This window comes from Entelurus aequoreus, linkage group LG14 (assembly GCF_033978785.1).
Source record: "Entelurus aequoreus isolate RoL-2023_Sb linkage group LG14, RoL_Eaeq_v1.1, whole genome shotgun sequence".
NCBI classification, from domain to species: domain Eukaryota; kingdom Metazoa; phylum Chordata; class Actinopteri; order Syngnathiformes; family Syngnathidae; genus Entelurus; species Entelurus aequoreus.
In genome coordinates, this window is record NC_084744.1 from 27,151,102 (window position 1) to 27,175,931 (window position 24,830).

Here is a 24,830-nt window from a genome sequence, read left to right on the forward strand (position 1 = left end):
CACATTCTACCACGAGGAGGAAAATAGCGAAATCTATTATACCCAAAATAAAGGGCGGGGTAGAGGACAGTTTGGAGGACAGTTTAGAGGACACGGACGATCAGGTAGAGGATGGAACTTAGGTGGAGGACAACAAAGGCACCCTACTGTATGTTGGCACTGTGGCAGAGAAGGACATTTGGCACGTGATTGGCATGAGAAAAAAATTAACAGTCAAGGTTACTCAGCATGACTAGATCAGGAGACATCCAAATCTCCAAATACCACACGAAAGAAATTAATCAGAGTGATCACAAGGACATACTAAATTATGAGGACTTAAGTAAACAAACAGCGAGTAAACCGGAAATAATAATTGAAATAAATGGCAAAGAAATCAAATTCTTGTGCGATACCGGAGCATGTAGAACTACATGTAGAGAACATTTTCCAGGTATAAAACTAAGTGGGAATAAAATTTTGTGCTGAAATTGTGACAGTAGCGGAAACAGAAGTAGTATGGTTGCGAGACCCGTTAGGGAATTCGTGTAACATGCCAATCATAAGTTTCCCAGACTGTCCAGTAAACCTATTAGGACGAGACGTAATGACTGTGCTAGGTTTAGCGATAGTATCAAATTATAAAGGAGGAATGACTGTTAAAAGACGACATCAACTAGAGAGAGGAGACATATGCGTACTAAAAGGAGTAGGAGGACCCAAATATTTGTACTCCCTAGATCTGAAAAATACACCTCCATTAAACACAGCAACAGCATTGCTAAATGAGGGAAAGAAACAGGTAACAATAAAAGACAACAGGAATGTTGATGAATTGCATGTGACCATGTGGTACAGAGATGGACCAGATTTTGGCTATCAAAAGAAATTACAAAAAGAGACTCCAACAAAAGTAACACTGACACATCTGTACACTGACGGGGAAGCAGCAGCTGCAGTGGCTATAAAGCTACCTGCACCCATGTCTACCCTGTTCAGAATGTATACTGCACCACATATATCACTGTACAAAGATTATGACATGAAATGGGAAGATCTAGGAGCATTAGTAGCCAAAGGGGAATATCTGACTAATTAGGAAAAAACCTCAGACAAAACATGGGTAAATAGAGAAACTGGAATGACAAAAACAAGTCTGTTCTGGACTATAACTCTACAAAGTGGAGTACATCTGGAACCCGACACAAAACACTGACAATTGCTACTTACCGAAGCTGAAGAAGTATTTTTAGATGAAATACCAAAAGAATTATGGTCAAAAGGACCCACTGATGTGGGAAAAATTAAAAATATACAACCAGTACAAATCAGATTAAGAACAGAATATAGACCATGCATAAAACAATATCCACTAAAACCAGATGCATTAGAAGGAATAAAACCTGTAATAGAAGATCTAATTAAAGCAGGAGTTATAATAGAATGTGAGGATTCACCATGTAATACCCCAATATTTCCGTTAAAAAAAACAGCCACCCTCAGTGGGATGGCGAATGGTACAAGACTTACAAGCAATAAACAATGCAGTAATACAACGTGCACCATGTGTACCAGATCCATACACGTTGTTGAACCGTCTGAGAACGGATGAGACACATTTCACAGTAATTGATATCAGTAATGCATTCTTCTCGATACCAATACATAAAGAAAGTCAATTTTGGTTTGCATTTACTTATAAAGGGAAACGATACACCCATACAAGACTACCTCAAGGGTATGCGGAAAGTCCGACAATCTATTCACAAGCAATGCATGCAAGTATGTCTAAATTCGACCCTCCAGGAGGAAGTCAAGTCCTAATATATGTAGATGACGTATTATTAGCATCACTGGATAAGGAAACCTGTAAAAAAGATACACTAGCGTTATTAAATCATCTACATAGTGAAGGACACAAAGTAAGCAAAGCAAAAGTCCAGTTATGCAAAACAGAAGTAAAGTATCTAGGACATTCTTTAAACAAAAATGGACGCACTATTGTGGAAAGCAGAAAAACAGCAATACTACAAGCACCAAAACCGCAAACAAGGAAGCAAATGATGTCATTTTTAGGATTAACGAATTACTGTAGAAGTTGGATACCAAATTACGCTGAAATAGTAGCTCCATTAAGTAAATTAATGTATGAAAAATATCTAAAAATGTCATCACCTGTAGCGTGGAATCCATCTGAAGCAGCATTCTGTGAAATAAAAAGGACATTAGTGTCCAGCACGACGTTAGCCTTACCAGACAATAGCAAACCATTCATACAAATGGTAGACTGCAGAGGCCACTTTATGACATCCGTGTTGCTACAACAACATGGTGCTAAACAAAGGCCTGTGGCATACTTCTCATCTAAATTAGATAATGTAGCATGTGCACTCCCTCATTGTGTGCGAGCGGTAGTGGGAGCATCTATGGCAATTGATAGCAGTAGTCAAATTGTACTGTTCCACCCATTAACCCTAAAAGTGCCTCATGCTGTGTCAGCACTATTACTACAAACTAATTTAGCGTTCTTATCACCAGCTAGACACTTATCCTGTATGGCAATGTTACTGTCACAACCACATCTGACAATAGAGAGATGCACGACACTTAATCCAGCAACATTAATTCCTGACCCCAGTGATGGAGAACCACATGACTGTCAACAGTTAGCAGAACAAACATCTAAACCCAGACCTGACCTACAAGACCAACCTCTCACGGGGGGAGGAGTATTGTTTGTAGACGGGTCAGCACGGAAAGGGGAAGATGGGAAAAATAGAATAGGATGCGCGGTGGTTACAGTAACTAAAGTGTTGAAAGCTCTCAAATTACCGTCAAATTACTCCGCGCAAGCAGCGGAATTAGTGGCACTAACAGAAGCATGTAAATTAATGAAAGATCAAATGGTCACAATATACACAGATAGTCAATACGCATTCTCAACAGTGCACACATTTGCACAACACTGGCAAAATAGAGGGATGATAACGTCAACAGGAAAACCTGTAACACATGGAGAACTATTAAAAGAATTATTAGAAGCAGTACAGCTACCAGCTAAAATAGCAATATGCAAATGTGCAGCACACACAAACGGAACGGACACAGTAACACTGGGAAATGTGTTTGCGGACAAAACAGCAAAACAAGCAGCAGAAGAGGAAATGCAAGTTTTTAAACTGCAAGCTAGTGACATAAATAATGATATACTAAAAGACATGCAGCAACAAAGTACTACAAAAGAAAAAGATAAATGGGTAAAAAACGGAGCCACGTTGAACAAAGAAGACATCTATGTATGTCCAGACATTAAACCAATCTTACCAAAAAATCTGTATAAATGGGCAGCAGTTTTGAGCCATGGTTGTACTCATGTCTCAACAGGAGGGATGACAAGTCTTATACATAAGTATTATACTACCTATGGTTTTAATACTTATTCAAAAAAATTTTGTAGGGCATGCATGACCTGTGCGAGGCACAATCCACAAGGGAATATGCGCCCACAACGTGGCCAATTCCCCAAACCACAACACCCATTCCAACATCTATGCATGGATTTTATTGAACTAAATAAGAGGGAAGGAAAACAGTATTGTCTGGTCATAGTAGATGCATTTTCAAAATGGGTAGAAATATTTCCTACAGGAAAAGCAGATGCGCTAACAGTAGCAAAGGCATTATGTAAAGAGATAATACCAAGATATGGTATACCCGAAAAACTATACAGTGACAACGGACCCCATTTTGTAAATCAATTGATCAAGAATATAGGATTGTTATTCCACATTAATCTAAAAAATCACTGTGCTTACCATCCACAAAGCGCACGACTAGTGGAAAGGACAAACGGAACAATTAAAAACAGACTAAAGAAATGTATGGAAGAAACCAAACGTCCATGGACACAATGTATAGATTTAGTAAAAATGTACATGAACATTACAAGTACAACAGGACTAACACCATTTGAAATAATATTTGGAAGACCTTACCAGCTACCAAATTTCAAAAATCAATATGAACCTAATGATGAATCAAATTTAGCAGATTATATGCGCAAAATGCTGGAGAAATTAAAAGAGACAGAAGCTAGTAGAGACGAACCTGTTGTCTCCACAGATAACAGACCTAGTGGAACCAGGAGAGTGGGTTCTGATAAGAAGCGTTAAAAGAAAACATTGGCATTCTCCAAGGTGGGAGGGACCGTACCAGGTACTGTTAACAACCCCAACAGCAGTAAAGATAGCGGAAAGACCAACCTGGGTACACTTAGTACATTGTAAAAAGGTCATATCTGTTGAATCATCCAATAAGGAAAGGGAAGCAAAGTCTGGTAATAGTGTGGACGCACACGATAACTAGAGTTGAGCTAAACCACTGACCTTGTTAGAGTGAATCAGCAGAGATGACACCCCATTCGCTCAGACGGTCCATAACATATGGGTTAACGATATTGGTACTGGTCGGCCCTGCCCCCCTAATATGGTTCACTTGGGAATCTGAGGAAAATGTAGAACTCAGGAAACAAAATGATACTGCGCCCATAGTAAACCCAAACCATTGGCAGAATCAAGAAGTAAAATACACTCACAGGGGAGGTCGTATTAGAAGACGGGTAATGGGAGGATTCGGAGTAACCCCATTAGTGGAAAAAATGCCAGAAAACCCTTGCCAGAAAAACAGCAATGGACAAAAGTATTCAGGTTTTTATTTGTGTTATCAAAGGGACATATTCACAAGCACACTACAAATTCCACTGTCACAATTAGAAATAGGAGGACACAGGGGGATTGAGTGGCAAAGCTATCCATGGTACATAAGAGTGAGCGGATATACTTCTGATTGGGGATGGGTTTCTCATACCACCGACTCGTGGGACACATCCACTTATGGGTGGCAACTAGAGTCAATCAAATGGAAATCCCGATTTAAATTGACCAAAACAGGCAATAGTCTAGTAATGAAATTCAATACTACAGAGTCTCCACTCAACTCCACTCCACCTGTTAATAGACATGTTGCCCCTAAATGTTATCCTCTGGCTATTTGTGTCTACAAGATTGGTGAAGATCCCAGTACTGTCATATCACTCTGCCCAAATGTGACCATTAAAGATGGAAGTAAACAATTTAGGAACCAAACTGGGAAAACACACACAGGTCTAACAATAGGACCCCTGACCAAAAGCACTCTCAAGGTCCACATTGTCAATGGACCCTTAACAAAGGATGAATGGTTTACTATTACCACAGGAGTATCGGGGCAAAACAATAATTGGTTGCTCATGGCGGAGCAAGCGGGAAAGGCTGCTAAAATTGATTGTGTGGTATGCATGAGCCCCAGGCCATTACTCAAGATCATGAGTGAAAAATGTTTAATTGAAGTAATGAGCAAAACAACTCCTGAAGAGAATTGCACTACATGGGACAAAATCTACCCTGTAACTAAGGAAACAAAGCAGAAACCAATATTTGATAAACATGTGACAAAAGCTAACTATACCTGCATTAACATGCTAGGCTCTGGACAACAGTTAGGAAATGTATCATTGGATAACTGCTTACACATAGTAAATGTATCAATATTTGTACCAGTATCACGAGGAGATGTGTGGTGGTGGTGCAGTGAGGAAAGAATCTATGACCGATTTCCGCAAAATGTAACAGGACATTGTGCTTGATTACACTGCTCCTGCCCACCTCCATATACCCCACAACAGCAAAAGAATTGTTAACACGCCTGAACAGTTTGATACCTGAACATTGGAAAATAACTAAACGTGATGTGACCTGGCAAAGTGTTGGAGATCCAACTTATATTGATGCAATAGGTGTCCCAAGAGGTGTACCTGACGACTATAAATTGGTAAATCAAGTTGCAGCTGGATTTGAATCATCCATCTGCTGGTGGTGTACGATTAACAAGAATGTTGACAGAATAAACTACGTCCACTACAACGTACAGAGATTGGGAAATTGGACACAGGCCGGACTTGAAGCAGTTGCTGATCAACTCGCCGCCACTTCTCTTATGGCCTTTCAAAACCGTATGGCGCTGGACATGTTGTTAGCGGAAAGAGGGGGTGTGTGCGCAATATTTGGTGAACAGTGTTGCACGTTCATACCAAACAACACCGATGCAGAAGGTAGCCTGACCAAAGCACTGGAAGGCCTTCGCACCCTCAACGGTAAAATGAAAGAGCACTCAGGCATAGATACATCTATGTGGGATGGTTGGATGGACGTATTCGGCAAATACAAGTCTTTGGTATCATCAATTCTAGTATCTATGGCCGTGTTTGCAGCAATACTGACGTTGTGTGGATGTTGTTGTATTCCCTGTCTGTGTTCTCTGCTTAACCGTCTGATCACCACAGCGATTGGCCCAGCAGATGATAAAGCTGTTCAGATGCACCTCCTTGCGGACGATAAGGAAGATGAATCTGATGATGGGTATACCTACCTGGATGGTGTTCCTGGTCTGTTTCCAGACCCGAGTAACAATGAGAGAAAAATGTATGTTGAACTCTGAGTGTAAACATAACTTGGCCCTAGGAAAATGTACCATTAACTGAAAATCGCAAGAAGAAGTTATTGGGGATGAGGAGAATCTGGGGAAGTTGTTTGATAAACAGGAGGGAAAGGTCAGAAAAATTGTATTTAAATTATCAAAAAACTTTCCATTTTAAGTTCCCAATGAACAAACAAGAAGCTGACTCAGCTGTACCAAGCCAAACGCTTGAAAGATTCCGCTGTGTACGATAGAAACAGACGGGAGGGGTCATCCATTGTCCTCAAAAACCTGCCAAAGCTGAATCTACGACAAGCCCAGGCCCGAGGGATCTTCTTCTTTGGTCTTCTCATGTGACCGAAAACAAGGACTGTTTACATACTACCCAATCCTGTTGAGAAATGTGTTGTTGCGTAAACATTGAACATCTAAATAAAAGAGAGGACGAAAACCTTCTTCGTCAGAACGTGGTGCAAGACTGTACAGAGAAGTACAGTGGCCATGTCTCTTCTCAATTGAGTCCAAATTGAATTCTGTCTCTGTTTGATTCCTTGCCTTTTGTCTTGTTTAATAGATGTCATCAGTGTTTGAACCTGACACATGCATGTGTGATGTATCATGTTGTACGCATGCATGTGTGACGTATCATGTTGTACGCATGCATGTGTGACGTATCATGTTGTACGCATGCATGTGTGACGTATCATGTTGTACGCATGCATGTGTGATGTATCATGTTGTACGCATGCATGTGTGATGTATCATGTTGTACGCATGCATGTGTGATGTATCATGTTGTATGCATGCATGTGTGATGTATCATGTTGTACGCATGCATGTGTGATGTATCATGTTGTACGCATGCATGTGTGATGTATCATGTTGTACGCATGCATGTGTGATGTATCATGTTGTATGCATGCATGTGTGATGCATCATGTTGTATGCATGCATGTGTGATGCATCATGTTGTATGCATGCATGTGTGATGAATCATGTTGTATGCATGCATGTGTGATGTATCATGTTGTATGCATGTATGTGTGATGCATCATGTTGTATGCATGCATGTGTGATGCATCATGTTGTATGCATGCATGTGTGATGTATCATGTTGTATGCATGCATGTGTGATGCATCATGTTGTATGCATGCATGTGTGATGTATCATGTTGTATGCATGCATGTGTGATGTATCATGTTGTATGCAAGCATGTGTGATGCATCATGTTGTATGCATGCATGTGTGATGCATCATGTTGTATGCATGCATGTGTGATGCATCATGTTGTATGCATGCATGTGTGATGCATCATGTTGTATGCATGCATGTGTGATGCATCATGTTGTATGCATGCATGTGTGATGTATCATGTTGTATGCATGCATGTGTGATGTATCATGTTGTATGCATGTGTGATGTATCATGTTGTATACATGCGTGTTCCAAATAAACTCAACTCAACTCAACTAATACTTGGTTGCTATTCCAGCCACAAAATGCAAATGGAGTATTGTTGGTGTATTTTGGATGGTCCCATTGGCTACATTGCAAGTGGACTTTTATTTACATTTATGAGTTACAATTAGGGCTGGGTGATGTATGGAATATAACCGATATATCGTGGGTTTGTCTCTGTGCGATATAGAAAATGACTATATTGTAATATTTGAGTATGCGTTCTCGCGCAGTTGCTTTTGCTCTTTCTTGTCTCTCCTTCTCACAGAGACATGAAACAAGCGCACCTTCTTACATACGTCACATACTGTCACGTGTGCAACGTCATACGCTCTCACGGAGTAGACAGGTAGCGGCATGGTAACGTTAGCTGTGGTGCGAGTGGTAATACGAGAGAAAGAAGGTGTGAATCTGGTAACAAATGAAGGAATAATTAATTCCCAAGAAAAACAGCAGGGAGTCCATCGTCTGGCGGTGGTTTGGCTTCAAGCGGGTAGATGGTGAACAAGTATGCGGAAAAAGCGTTGCTACAAAAAGTAGCAGCACTGCTAATGTGTAGCATCATTTGAAAAGTCACCCGCTAGAGAATGAAGAGTGCTTGAAACTCCGCATGTCAACATCTCCGTTCAGTGCCACACCCACAAAATGCCCAAGCAACCATTTCCACATAAACACCGTATGAAACAAATAGTCAACAACAGAAGGAGATAACGTCCGCAGGAACCTACCACATAGTGAAGGACATACACTATTTGATTTCCTATTATGCAGCTCATTTTTATTTGACACTTGTTGAAATATCTTGTGTGACATCATGCACACAATCAATCAATCAATGTTTATTTATATAGCCCTAAATCACAAGTGTCTCAAAGGGCTGCACAAGCCACAACGACATCCTCGGTACAGAGCCCACATATGGGCAAGTAAAAACTCACCCCAGTGGGACGTCGGTGAATAACTATGAGAAACCTTGGAGAGGACCGCATATGTGGGTAAACCCCCCCCCCCCCCCCCCCCCCTCTAGGGGAGACCGAAAGCAATGGATGTCGAGTGGGTCTGACATAATATTGTGAAAGTCCAGTCCACAAAAGTGCACTTTATTTGTTTTAAACTATTGTAGTGGCGCTCTGTACAAAAAGTGCACTTTAATTTAGTGTTGTTTTGATTTGTCATCTTAGTGACATCATGCACAAAAGTGCACTAATAGCTTGTTTTAAAATGTCTCTGACAATCTTGCACTTTGTTTGGAAATGACATGAATGTTTGTGCCACTGCTTAATAACTGTTTAATAAATACACTTTTGCTAAATTGACTTAGTTGTGATTTCCCTCTCTGCATGAAAGTTTAAAAGTAGCATATATTAATGCACTATGAAGAAGAATGTTTTAATGTAGACCCATAGAATCATCATACTGCTGTGATTATATGCATCAAGTGTTCATTCAAGGCTAAGGCAAAATATCCACATATATATGGTGTATCGTGACATGGCCTAAAAATATTGAGATATTAATAAAAAGGCCATATCGCCCAGCCCTAGTTAGAATGTGATAATTTTTATTTATTTATTTTTTAAATATATCCACCGTCGTGTCTTTTATAATGATTGTAAACGATAGAAAAAATTCCCCAAAAAGTGCAGTTCCCCTCTAAATTCCAGTGATTAGATTTAAGACTTGAAGTCTATGAGCATGAAGTGATGAAGCCTACTTGGATGAGAGGACAAACGTCTTCTAAGACAATGTGAACAGTCCAGTTGTGATGGATTGAATGCCCTGAGAATAAAATGATATGTGGATGTTGTGCTTACTTGGACTGTGATGAAGCTGTGAGGACTCAGGTGGTTTGTCTTCATGCTCTTCAGTCTTCACAGAGACAACAGTCAGTGGAAACTTGCTGAGATCAGCCTCCTCCTGCCCTAGAAGAGACTCTTCCTCCTGAGTGATCCACACTTCCTCCTCTTCCTCTTTAATGTGGGGCGGCTGTGGATCCTCCTCTTCCTCTTTAATGTGGGTGCGCTGCTGGACGTCTGTTGGGTAAATAAGTAAATAAGATAAAGAGAGAATATAAATAGTTTTGGACTGACGCTGTTAACGCAATTACATTATGTGTGTTCTTTCGTGTGTTGTGTTAAAAGTGTGTAGCAAAACAACAAATAAAAACGCAGGAAATACCTCCTCTTGTCCCAGCCACTGAAATTGATTCAAAAGTGAGTACAAAAATAGACTAGGAAATTTGATGGGGGGCAATTTGAAAAGTTTTTATAAGTACGAGGCAGCATTAATTGAGGCATTCTTAACTTTACACTCTGATGCAAAATGTGTAAATATTTTATTCTATGACACATAAACTTTATGTCTAAACTTAACCATGATCTTTGAATTGAATTGAAGTATTTATTTCAAACCTGCACAGTACAACAAAACATTTTTTTTTTTTACATTTTGGCAGAGACATTTATGCAAGGCTTGAAAAGGGGTTGGATGAAGCAGATGCTTATAATATCCTAACCCCTCTCACTCATTCCACATTTAACATAAACAATATAATACAAGAACAATACTATACAAACAAAAACAAGAAAAGCTCCTGTACACTAACAATACAATAGTACCACTGTTACTTTGAGACAAGACAAGACGAGACAAAACACACACACACACACACACACACACACACACACACACACACACACACACATACACAGGCCCAAACACTCTCTGACCATACACCTCTCTCCCATCGCTCTGTGATGAGGGCATCACTCTCTTTCCTCCTCATACTTCTTTTTTAAACAGTCTTTTAAATTGAATCATGTTAGAACACGTTTTTAACTCTTCCCCTAAGCTGTTCCACAGACTGACTCCACGCACTGAAATGCACATTGACTTTAAAGTTGTTCTAAATTTAGGCAAATATAATTTGTTGTTTCCTCTTAGACTGTACCTATGGTGAGCATCTCTATCCTGGAATAGGTTCTGTATATTGGATGGTAGAGAGTTTTGGGATGCCCTAAACATAATTTGAGCAGTTTTAAATTTGATCACATCATGCAGTTTAAGTTGCTTTAACTCCACGAATAGTGGCTTTGAATGATGTCTGTAGTGAACATTGGACACAATCCTAATGGCCTTTTTCTGCAGAGTGACTAAAGGCTGTAGATGGGATTTATAACAATTTCCCCAGACTTCAACACAATAATTTAAATACGACATAATAAATGAATGGTACAATAACAGCAGAGCATTGGTGTTCAATAAATGACATGATCTCCTCATCATTCCAACACATTTAGCAACCTTTGTCCTCAAGTAACTTATATGAGGCTTCCATGATATATTTTCATCTATTACTACTCCTAAGAATGAATTTTGTTGAACATAATCTATTGGTGTATCATCAATAACAATCCTGATGGGTATATTACTTTTTCGATTGCTAAAGAGCATGATTTTGGTCTTCTTTACATTCAGAGACAATTTGTTGGTATTAAACCAAGTTTTTAACTTTATCATCTCCTCAGTTACAGAGGCCAGAAGTTGCTTCATGTCGTCACCTGCACATGTAATGGTTGTATCGTCAGCAAAGAGGATGAACTCCAGCAGTGTTGATATTTTACATATTTCATTGATATACATTATAAATAGTGTGGGTCCTAGTATGGACCCCTGGGGGACTCCACAGGTTATGTTCATGAGTGTAGATTGGTATTGGTCGATCTGAACAATCTGCTGTCTCTCATTCAAGTAGCTCTTCAGCCATTTCCCTGCCACTCCCCTTATGCCATAGTTTTCCAGTTTATTTACCAAAATCTGGTGGTCAATGGTATCGAAAGCCTTTTGCAGGTCAATAAAAATTCCTATAACAAATGTATTCTTCTCGATACCATTAGTAATGTTTTCTATTAAATCACTTAAAGCTAATGAAGTTGACCTATTTTGACGGAACCCATATTGACAATCAGATAATAATTTGTGCTTTTCAATGAAGCCACGAAGTCTATTATCAAATAATTTTTCCAATAGCGCGTTATTTCCTTCTTCGCTTTCTTTAATATTGATTATTCTGATGTTATCCCTCCTGCTTCTGTCCTCGAGATCTATCATTTTTTTCTCAATCTTCGTGAGCTTGCTGGTGAAATTGAGCATAGCGTCCTCATTGCTCTGGACACGTGTTTCAATGGAAGACACTTCATTGCGGACAGATTCTATGTCGGCAGCGTGCTTGGATAAAGTATCTTGAATTGAGCCAAGTTGATCCTCCAATCGCTGAAATCGCTTTTGGGATCTATCCTCAGCCTCATTAAAAAATTTCCTGAGTAAAGTCTCAAGATAGGACTCAGTGACGACAGGTGTTTGAGACGAGGACGATCCTGACTCCATTGTTGCCTTTTTCATCAAACTTTTATAACGGGTGTGCAAAAAATAAGGAAATCGTTGTTCATAAAAGAAAAAGTTATGGCAGAAATCCAAGTAGCTTAGAGTTTTTTAGAGCATGTACAGGGGAGCTTCAGTTTCAGACGTGCTCTACTCCGCCATCTTGTTTTGACAAGTTATTACCATAACTTCAATATCATGGAAATAAAAAATATAATTCCAAAATCACTTAAATAGTATGTTTTTGTCATCATGCAAAATACTTTTTTGTGGTCATTTTGTTGGCTGGGCCAAAAGGAACTTTTACCAAAACATGTTTTACTATGTAGTGTTTTATAGAGTATCTCCATCAACAATTCCTCTTTAGGAATTGGAGACCATCTACGACACGCTGAAGAAAAGTCAGTCACAGTTATGTTCTTTTAATAAATCAAGTGTTGACTACTTTGGTTACTGAAAAGAAATGTCTACTTTCACTTATTGATGCATGTAGGTCAGAATCAGGAAGTGAACTTATTAGATTTCATTACAGTATAAAATGTATTTGGTGAGTGTGTGAGTTTTGTGTAAACATGTTGATACAGGTTTACATCTTCTTGGGGACTGGAACACAGATATGTCCTGAAAGGATGCACCAATTTTTAAAACCTTCACTAAGCTGTGCCACCAACATTGCCTCACTTAGCTCATTAAGCAAACTACCACAGCGAGTGAGTCCTTCTAAACCTTCATAGACCTCGTTGTTACTTCTGACCAGTCTAAGATCACCACAAGTGGAACTACTGTATGCGGCTTAAGTGATCATTCCATCATTTTCTGTACCCATAAAGAACATAGAACCGAAGCTGACGGCCACAAAACAAACAAAAATAGAATCCTCAAGACCTAGACTAGCAAGGCTTTCAATGACCAACTGGCAAATTAATACTCGCCCTGGTACTTGAAAGTACACAGGTCTTTGGGTCAATTCCTAACCTCAGAAAAGTAAATAACTTCACAGTCAAAGTGGGTGACAATATTATAACAAACAAAAATGAGATCACCTATCTTGGCTGCATCATAGAGACTAATCTCTCCAGTGAAAAAATTACTACCAAGGTAGTCAAAGAATCAACCAACAAATTCTGTTCTTACATGGTAGGATCACCCCGCTGGTGGCTAGAAATACACTTAAGACTCTAACACAAGCGCTCATTTAACCCCACTTTGACTACAGAGTTCATGTTTGGTACCGTGACGCCTTAAAAGCCCTGAAAAACAAACCCCAGACAGCCCAAAACAAAATGATTGGGCTTCTACTCAACCGTCCATCTTGGGCTCACTTATCCGCCAACCATTTCCTTAACGTGGGGAGGCTCTTGGTGGCCGACAGAGTACATCTTCTTGCAGTTGGACCACTAAAATACCAATGTACCTGTCAAGATACTTCAAAATATATTGACCATTATAACACCAGAGGTAGTTGTACAAATCACATTCAACCCAGATCTCACTCCAAAACCGGTTTTAATTTGTTTGCCTGCTATACCACCAACATGTGGAACTTCCTATCAATAGTCATAAAGGAGTGTTAAATCCCTTACTTCCTTCAAAGCCGCTTTGAAAATACATTTTAGGTTGTGGCTACTCGTAACTGGGAATAGACAAATCCTTTTACTTCTTTTTAAATTTTATTTTCTAGCAGTATTTCTGTACTTTAAATGCTACTTTCTACATAGTACTGTGTTCTGTGTAAGTCAACAAATATTTCAACTGAAACCATCTCGGGCTTTCTTGTAGCAGTGAATGTGTACCGTGATGAAACTGTACCCTTTCCTATGCAAACTTCTCATAAGTCCTTCAATCAATCAATCACACATTGTTACAAACTGAGAGGAACATCAACCTCAAACTGTCTCGTTTTCATGAAAAATCTAAATCAAAGCATTGCATCATCCCCACAAGACAAAGCATCTTCCTATTGAAGAAAAGTGTTAATAATGAAATATAAAGTTAGTCAAGATGTGAGAGTAAAAAGTAAACAAACCTGTTCTGTGTAACACAACTTGGTGTTTCTTGAAAACAGCGTCCTGTAGTTGATGTTGTCGCTCCTTCTCCTCTTTTGTTGGACAAAGTTCCTCCTCATACTTTGCTATCGTTCTTTCGCACATTTTCACACAATCACAACACTTTACACTCACATTTGATCTCTACTTAGCGATGTGTTGATAACGTCCGCGTCTCTTTGTTAGCAGCTAACAAGCTAAGCTAACTAGCAAGCTAAGCTAGCACATAAAGTGCGCTCAGACTAATGTATCCGGATACAAACAATGACTAACAATGTTTCATCTACTACACGACATATATGCGTACATGTATGTACTAAATACAAATAGAGAAACAACAATGGCCAGTGGCCACGTTTAGGTCTTCACTGTCAAACGTCATTTTGCTTTTTACTCCTTCGTCTTCTTTGGATTTCCAGCAGACTAGTAGAGCATCTTAGGCCTCCACAGCTTCTTAACGGGACTTATTCGTCCTGTCCTATGGTCCATACTACATTCCACAGTACAGGAGGTCGCGCTAGCAACCTTTCAATGGACCACTTCCAAGTTGGCTTCTGCGCATGTCCAATTTATAGAGGTATTCTTCTTCTTCTTCGGTTTTATGGCGATTGACAAGCAACCTTGTGGTGTGCATTACTGCCACCTACTGAAATGAAGTGTGGGCGGAGATGGAACCTGACTCTATATTATTTTATTTAACTCGGTCTTTTTTTAAATGTTTATTAAATGTTTTATAACGTATGTGTTCTGAGTGCAATCCTAAAATATCTTCCACTACTAACCTAACCTTCTCTTTCACTAACTTATTTCCCAGTATTTCCCTTTTTCTATTGTATTTCCTTCCTCTTTGTGAAATTCATGACTTTAGTTTCCCCAACAGAGAATCTTACACCCCAAGCTTTTCCCCATTATTGAACTTTATTTACTGATTTTTTAATCTTCTTTTCTCTATGATGTGTATTTCTACCTCTCTTCCACATCACTCCATCATCACAAACAGTGCCACCTCCACTAACCCTTCCACTTCACTAAACACTTCATTTATCATTATTGAAAACAGTACTGGACTTATTATACTGACTTTTGAGGGCAAGAAGGAGACTTTTGCAGGGCGATCTCGGAGCCTATTGTTGGTCAGCAGAACAGGGACTTGAATCCCGGAGACATCAGAATGAAAGTCTGATGTTCTTACGACGGAGCAATTCAGGGTTTCTACACAACACGTAAAAATACACAAAAATGAAGCAAAATGCTTCTGTCAAAATTCTGCTTGCATATTTGACCCCGTTTTTGAAATTACTGGGATTTTTCCTAAGTGTCAAAAAATGGGGATTTTTTCTAATTGTGTAAAATTCTGGATTTTTTTCCAAGTTTCAAAAAGTCTAAAAAATGTTCTAAGTGTCAAAAAAATCAGGATTTTTTCTAAATGTTATCCCGACTTTTTGACACTTAGATACAATCCTGACTTTTTGACAAAAAAAATCCCGACTTTTTGACAAAAAAATATCCCCGCTTTTTGACACTTACAAAAACAAATCCTGATTTTTTGACACTTAGAAACAATCCTAAATTTTTGACATTGAGAAAAAATCCAGACTTTTTGACACTTAGAAACAATCCTAAATTTTTGACACTTGAAAAAAAATCTGACTTTTTGACACTTAGATAGATAGATAGATAGATAGATAGATAGATAGATAGATAGATAGATAGATAGATAGATAGATAGATAGATAGATAGATAGATAGATAGATAGATAGATAGATAGATAGATAGATAGATAGATAGATAGATAGATAGATAGATAGATAGATAGTCCCCCTACAAACCCCCGTGACACTGCCTCTTCGTCCACTTGGCTGTGACGTCAATCCCAGCTTCCGGGGTAAACGGAACAGAGCAGTACTGCCTTGTAACGTCAAGTGTGCTAACTGTCGTGAAACCACATCGACTGAGAAAGACGTGAACAAGACGCTAATAAGTCAGTCTTGTATTATTTGTTCTCCAGTTTGAAATATTTACGTCGTATAAAATACATATTTTATTCTTTATTCAAGGATAAAGTCGTCTCGATGCGCTAGAAGCACTGTGCCGCTCCTCCTGCTATATTTGCTTGTTAGTTAGCTTAGCTCGCTAGTTAGCTTAGCTTGTTAGCTGCTAACAGAAGACACAGAAGTTATCAACACATTGCTAAGTAGAGATCAAGTGTGAGAGTAAAGTGTTGTGATTGTGTGAAAATGTCTACATTACAAATGTTGAGAGCGTTGGTGGATCAGCGACTAACTGCTGCCGCTGAAGAAATATTTGTAGTGTTAGAAAGAAAGATAGCAGAATACGAGGCGGAACTTTCTAGAGAAAAAGAGGAGAACAATCAACTACTGGACGCTGTTTTCAAGAAACATCAAGTTGTGTTACACAGAACAGGTTTGTTTACTTCTTACTCTCACATCTTTACTAACTTTATACTTGATTAATAACAAAAAAATTACATTTGGAATATATAATATAATCACAATGACCAGTGGTGGAACAAGTCAGATCTGGGCCGGGGGCGGGGCCACCTAAACCCAAATAATAAATCAAATTGTAACATAATTTTACAACATACACATGCCTCTCTGGGTTTACCGCCAACAATCTTTAACCAGGTTTTAAAAAGTTTGCCAGCCATTTTTATGAAATTTGCATTTTCATGATATGTATTTATTTTCTCACTTTCACCACAGCATCATACGGAGCCCCTAAAGGGACATGGGAATTTTTTTTTTTTTAGACATGTATCTCGTGGCCACGAGAAAGTATCTCGTGGCCACGAGAAAGTATCTCGTGGCCACGAGAAAGTTTCTCGTGGCCACGAGAAACTTTTTATTAAAAAAAAAAAAAAAAAAAAAAAATTTATATTTTTTTTTTTTTTTTTTTTTTTTTTTATAAAAAGTTTCTCGTGGCCACGAGAAACTTTCTCGTGGCCACGAGATACTTTCTCGTGGCCACGAGATACTTTCTCGTGGCCACGAGAAACTTTCTCGTGGCCACGAGAAACTTTCTCGTGGCCACGAGAAAGCATTGGATGCGTGCTGATGGTTTAGTGTGTGTTAAAATGGCAGTTTAGGAGTTAATATGGCTGTATTTCCAGATAGGACTTTCCCCCATGTGTGTTGTGGCAAAATGTGAATGCTTGATTAGTAGGTGTGAGACAAACACTTTATCTTCCTGGTTATTGTAACGCTACGTGTTTGACATTATTTAAGACTTTATCATGCCCGGGAAAGAACAGTTTTCCTCTTCTGTGGCTGTGGGGGGTGGGCGTGGCTTGCGGACCTGCAGCTAAGCGGAGTGTGCCAGTTAGTCCGATGTTGATGTGATCAAACTTCTTTCTTGCTTGGAAGATACACACACAATTGTAACTGTTATTTCTTCCTGCAAATAATAAATATGTACAACGTGTTTGGATGTATTCATTTATGTAAAATTGTCATTAAATGTAATATTGCCTGACAAAAAGTGATACGACGTACGTAATATTTTGATATTTACACATCGCATATTTACACACGCGCATCTGACTAGAATACCCTTATGTGCATTACATATATCAACATCAACTACCTACTGTACTGTTTACTTGTTGAAATACCCTTTTTAGAACAAATATCTACCCACATAATTTATATGTGTATATATAATATATATATATATGTGTATGTATGTATATGCATATATATATATATATATATATATATATATATATATATATATATATATATATATATATGCATATACATACATACACGTATATATATATATATATATATATATATATATATATATATGCATATACATACATACACGTATATATATATATGCATATATATATATATATATATATATATATATATATATATATATATATATATATATATATATATATATATGCATATACATACATACACGTATATATATATATATGCATATATATATATATATATATATATATATATATATATATATATATATATATATATATATATGCATATACATACATACACGTATATATATATATATATATATGCATATATATATATATATATATATATATATATATATATATATATATATATATATATGCATATATATATATATACGTGTATGTATGTATATGCATATATATATATATATATATATATATATATATATATATATATATATATATATGCATATATATATATATGTGTATGTATGTATATGCATATATATATATATATATATATATATATATATATATATATATATATATATATATATATATATATATATATATATATATATATATATATATATATATATATATATGCATATACATACATACACATATATATATATATTATATATACACATATAAATTATGTGGGTAGATATTTGTTCTAAAAAGGGTATTTCAACAAGTAAACAGTACAGTAGGTAGTTGATGTTGATATATGTAATGCACATAAGGGTATTCTAGTCAGATGCGCGTGTGAATATGCGATGTGTAAATATCAAAATATTACGTACGTCGTATCACTTTTTGTCAGGCAATATTACATTTAATGACAATATATATATATATGCATATACATACATACACGTATATATATATATATGCATATATATATATATATATATATATATATATATATATATATATATATATATATATGCATATACATACATACACGTATATATATATATATATATATGCATATATATATATATATATATATATATATATATATATATATATATATATATATATATGCATATATATATATATACGTGTATGTATGTATATGCATATATATATATATATATATATATATATATATATATATATATATATATATATATATGCATATATATATATATGTGTATGTATGTATATGCATATATATATATATATATATATATATATATATATATATATATATATATATATATATATATATATATATATATATATATATATATATATATATATATATATATATGCATATACATACATACACATATATATATATATTATATATACACATATAAATTATGTGGGTAGATATTTGTTCTAAAAAGGGTATTTCAACAAGTAAACAGTACAGTAGGTAGTTGATGTTGATATATGTAATGCACATAAGGGTATTCTAGTCAGATGCGCGTGTGTAAATATGCGATGTGTAAATATCAAAATATTACGTACGTCGTATCACTTTTTGTCAGGCAATATTACATTTAATGACAATTTTACATAAATGAATACATCCAAACACGTTGTACATATTTATTATTTGCAGGAAGAAATAACAGTTACAATTGTGTGTGTATCTTCCAAGCAAGAAAGAAGTTTGATCACATCAACATGGGACTAACTGACACACTCCGCTTCACTGCAGGTCCGCAAGCCACGCCCACCCCCCACAGCCACAGAAGAGGAAAACTGTCCTTTCCCGGGCATGATAAAGTCTTAAATAATGTCAAACACGTAGCGTTACAATAACCAGGAAGATAAAGTGTTTGTCTCACACCTACTAATCAAGCATTCACATTTTGCCACAACACACATGGGGGAAAGTCCTATCTGGAAATACAGCCATATTAACTCCTAAACTGCCATTTTAACACACACTAAACCATCAGCACGCATCCAATGCTTTCTCGTGGCCACGAGAAAGTTTCTCGTGCGCACGAGAAAGTTTCTCGTGGCCACGAGAAAGTTTCTCGTGGCCACGAGAAACTTTTTATTAAAAAAAAAAAAAAATAAATAAATTTTTTTTTTTTTTTTTTTTTTTTTTAATAAAAAGTTTCTCGTGGCCACGAGAAAGTTTCTCGTGGCCACGAGATACTTTCTCGTGGCCACGAGATACTTTCTCGTGGCCACGAGATACATGTCTAAAAAAAAAAAAATTCCCATGTCCCTTTAGGGGCTCCGTAGCATCAGCCCGTCACAGGATGTAGAAAAGTTATGAAAGGGGATCTGATTTTTATTTTTATTTTGCCTATCATTCACAATCGTTATGTAAGACAATAATATGTTTTTATTTTGTATGCATTTTAAGTCATAAACAAACGTTAGCAAAATCTTAACTATCCTAATTCTAACAATGGAGTCAATGGGAGCGCCTCTATTCCGCTCTCTAAGCCCCCTAAATAAGAATTAGGTGATCAATATAATATACCCAGAAGTCATTTTTTAAATGCTATCTCTTTAAAACATGTTGTAAAAATGCATATCCTCTGGAAATATGCCTTATAATAGCCACAAACTGGAGGATACATTTTAACCAGGATAACATTTTTAAAAATAGTTTAAATGTTTTATGGAATTTTCCAGTGTGTACCCCGCCTTCCACCCCCCTGTGACCCTAAAAGGGACAAGAGGTAGGAAATGGATGGATGGATGGAAAAAGACACACCTTAGAATTATATTTATATCCTTTAGATGCGTTGAAGATAAACTTGAGTTAATGAAACATGTAGAATAGATTGTGTTTTTCACCTTCTGTTGTTTAAAAAGGGTACAGTTAGGGCTGCACCATTATGGCAAAAATAATAATCACCATTATTTAGATTTATATTGTAATCACGATTAATTTAAAAAATATTCATTAATTTGAAAACACCAGTAATTATTTTACTACCAAAACTCAACTTTAAATATAGTTTAAAAAAACCCAGATATTATTTAGTAACGAATAAACCACAACAAGTAAAATAATGGTACAAAAAATAATTTAAGTAACAATGGCAATATAAAACACAATGACATTAACCTTTTTTTGTTTTAATTATGTTTCGTTCCATTTTTACCTTTTAAACTTATTTTACTACCTTTTTAAAGAGTGGGCTTGTTTTTAAATTAAGTGCAGAATCTCTCACATTTATTGGTGAAATACATCTTTGGACAATTTTGACCAGAAGTAAACAATTTAGGAACCAAACTGGGAAAACACACACAGGTCTAACAATAGGACCCCTGACCAAAAGCACTCTCAAGGTCCACATTGTCAATGGACCCTTAACAAAGGATGAATGGTTTACTATTACCACAGGAGTATCGGGGCAAAACAATAATTGGTTGCTCATGGCGGAGCAAGCGGGAAAGGCTGCTAAAATTGATTGTGTGGTATGCATGAGCCCCAGGCCATTACTCAAGATCATGAGTGAAAAATGTTTAATTGAAGTAATGAGCAAAACAACTCCTGAAGAGAATTGCACTACATGGGACAAAATCTACCCTGTAACTAAGGAAACAAAGCAGAAACCAATATTTGATAAACATGTGACAAAAGCTAACTATACCTGCATTAACATGCTAGGCTCTGGACAACAGTTAGGAAATGTATCATTGGATAACTGCTTACACATAGTAAATGTATCAATATTTGTACCAGTATCACGAGGAGATGTGTGGTGGTGGTGCAGTGAGGAAAGAATCTATGACCGATTTCCGCAAAATGTAACAGGACATTGTGCTTGATTACACTGCTCCTGCCCACCTCCATATACCCCACAACAGCAAAAGAATTGTTAACACGCCTGAACAGTTTGATACCTGAACATTGGAAAATAACTAAACGTGATGTGACCTGGCAAAGTGTTGGAGATCCAACTTATATTGATGCAATAGGTGTCCCAAGAGGTGTACCTGACGACTATAAATTGGTAAATCAAGTTGCAGCTGGATTTGAATCATCCATCTGCTGGTGGTGTACGATTAACAAGAATGTTGACAGAATAAACTACGTCCACTACAACGTACAGAGATTGGGAAATTGGACACAGGCCGGACTTGAAGCAGTTGCTGATCAACTCGCCGCCACTTCTCTTATGGCCTTTCAAAACCGTATGGCGCTGGACATGTTGTTAGCGGAAAGAGGGGGTGTGTGCGCAATATTTGGTGAACAGTGTTGCACGTTCATACCAAACAACACCGATGCAGAAGGTAGCCTGACCAAAGCACTGGAAGGCCTTCGCACCCTCAACGGTAAAATGAAAGAGCACTCAGGCATAGATACATCTATGTGGGATGGTTGGATGGACGTATTCGGCAAATACAAGTCTTTGGTATCATCAATTCTAGTATCTATGGCCGTGTTTGCAGCAATACTGACGTTGTGTGGATGTTGTTGTATTCCCTGTCTGTGTTCTCTGCTTAACCGTCTGATCACCACAGCGATTGGCCCAGCAGATGATAAAGCTGTTCAGATGCACCTCCTTGCGGACGATAAGGAAGATGAATCTGATGATGGGTATACCTACCTGGATGGTGTTCCTGGTCTGTTTCCAGACCCGAGTAACAATGAGAGAAAAATGTATGTTGAACTCTGAGTGTAAACATAACTTGGCCCTAGGAAAATGTACCATTAACTGAAAATCGCAAGAAGAAGTTATTGGGGATGAGGAGAATCTGGGGAAGTTGTTTGATAAACAGGAGGGAAAGGTCAGAAAAATTGTATTTAAATTATCAAAAAACTTTCCATTTTAAGTTCCCAATGAACAAACAAGAAGCTGACTCAGCTGTACCAAGCCAAACGCTTGAAAGATTCCGCTGTGTACGATAGAAACAGACGGGAGGGGTCATCCATTGTCCTCAAAAACCTGCCAAAGCTGAATCTACGACAAGCCCAGGCCCGAGGGATCTTCTTCTTTGGTCTTCTCATGTGACCGAAAACAAGGACTGTTTACATACTACCCAATCCTGTTGAGAAATGTGTTGTTGCGTAAACATTGAACATCTAAATAAAAGAGAGGACGAAAACCTTCTTCGTCAGAACGTGGTGCAAGACTGTACAGAGAAGTACAGTGGCCATGTCTCTTCTCAATTGAGTCCAAATTGAATTCTGTCTCTGTTTGATTCCTTGCCTTTTGTCTTGTTTAATAGATGTCATCAGTGTTTGAACCTGACACATGCATGTGTGATGTATCATGTTGTACGCATGCATGTGTGACGTATCATGTTGTACGCATGCATGTGTGACGTATCATGTTGTACGCATGCATGTGTGACGTATCATGTTGTACGCATGCATGTGTGATGTATCATGTTGTACGCATGCATGTGTGATGTATCATGTTGTACGCATGCATGTGTGATGTATCATGTTGTATGCATGCATGTGTGATGTATCATGTTGTACGCATGCATGTGTGATGTATCATGTTGTACGCATGCATGTGTGATGTATCATGTTGTACGCATGCATGTGTGATGTATCATGTTGTATGCATGCATGTGTGATGCATCATGTTGTATGCATGCATGTGTGATGCATCATGTTGTATGCATGCATGTGTGATGAATCATGTTGTATGCATGCATGTGTGATGTATCATGTTGTATGCATGTATGTGTGATGCATCATGTTGTATGCATGCATGTGTGATGCATCATGTTGTATGCATGCATGTGTGATGTATCATGTTGTATGCATGCATGTGTGATGCATCATGTTGTATGCATGCATGTGTGATGTATCATGTTGTATGCATGCATGTGTGATGTATCATGTTGTATGCAAGCATGTGTGATGTATCATGTTGTATGCATGCATGTGTGATGCATCATGTTGTATGCATGCATGTGTGATGCATCATGTTGTATGCATGCATGTGTGATGCATCATGTTGTATGCATGCATGTGTGATGCATCATGTTGTATGCATGCATGTGTGATGCATCATGTTGTATGCATGCATGTGTGATGTATCATGTTGTATGCATGCATGTGTGATGTATCATGTTGTATGCATGTGTGATGTATCATGTTGTATACATGCGTGTTCCAAATAAACTCAACTCAACTCAACTAATACTTGGTTGCTATTCCAGCCACAAAATGCAAATGGAGTATTGTTGGTGTATTTTGGATGGTCCCATTGGCTACATTGCAAGTGGACTTTTATTTACATTTATGAGTTACAATTAGGGCTGGGTGATGTATGGAATATAACCGATATATCGTGGGTTTGTCTCTGTGCGATATAGAAAATGACTATATTGTAATATTTGAGTATGCGTTCTCGCGCAGTTGCTTTTGCTCTTTCTTGTCTCTCCTTCTCACAGAGACATGAAACAAGCGCACCTTCTTACATACGTCACATACTGTCACGTGTGCAACGTCATACGCTCTCACGGAGTAGACAGGTAGCGGCATGGTAACGTTAGCTGTGGTGCGAGTGGTAATACGAGAGAAAGAAGGTGTGAATCTGGTAACAAATGAAGGAATAATTAATTCCCAAGAAAAACAGCAGGGAGTCCATCGTCTGGCGGTGGTTTGGCTTCAAGCGGGTAGATGGTGAACAAGTATGCGGAAAAAGCGTTGCTACAAAAAGTAGCAGCACTGCTAATGTGTAGCATCATTTGAAAAGTCACCCGCTAGAGAATGAAGAGTGCTTGAAACTCCGCATGTCAACATCTCCGTTCAGT

At 37.5% G+C, this 24,830-nt stretch overlaps 2 protein-coding genes and 1 non-coding gene across 7 annotated transcripts in view; 1 reads left to right on the plus strand and 2 right to left on the minus strand.

Annotated features, from left to right (window-relative positions):
- Positions 1-24,830, minus strand: part of LOC133664598 (oocyte zinc finger protein XlCOF6-like) — a 183,537-nt gene that overhangs the window by 113,496 nt on the left and 45,211 nt on the right. The window lies entirely within an intron of this gene.
- The window catches only part of LOC133664624 (gastrula zinc finger protein XlCGF57.1-like), a 40,179-nt gene that overhangs the window by 9,038 nt on the left and 6,311 nt on the right, over positions 1-24,830 (minus strand). Inside the window, exons 1-2 of one of the 4 annotated variants that reach the window (XM_062069411.1) lie at positions 14,358-14,929; positions 9,766-9,984 (exon numbers count right to left, since the gene is read on the minus strand). In XM_062069411.1, coding sequence (XP_061925395.1) covers positions 9,766-9,984; positions 14,358-14,481 — 343 coding nt within the window. In that variant the 5' untranslated portion in view covers positions 14,482-14,929. Of the gene's footprint in view, positions 1-2,154; positions 2,186-4,364; positions 4,482-9,765; positions 9,985-14,357; positions 14,930-24,830 lie in introns of those variants that run through there. The other 3 variants (XM_062069413.1, XM_062069412.1, XM_062069410.1) reach the window with 3 other exon arrangements.
- Positions 17,168-17,322, plus strand: LOC133665504 (small nucleolar RNA snR49). The gene has a single exon (XR_009828760.1). It is a non-coding gene; the product is annotated as a small nucleolar RNA snR49 (small nucleolar RNA).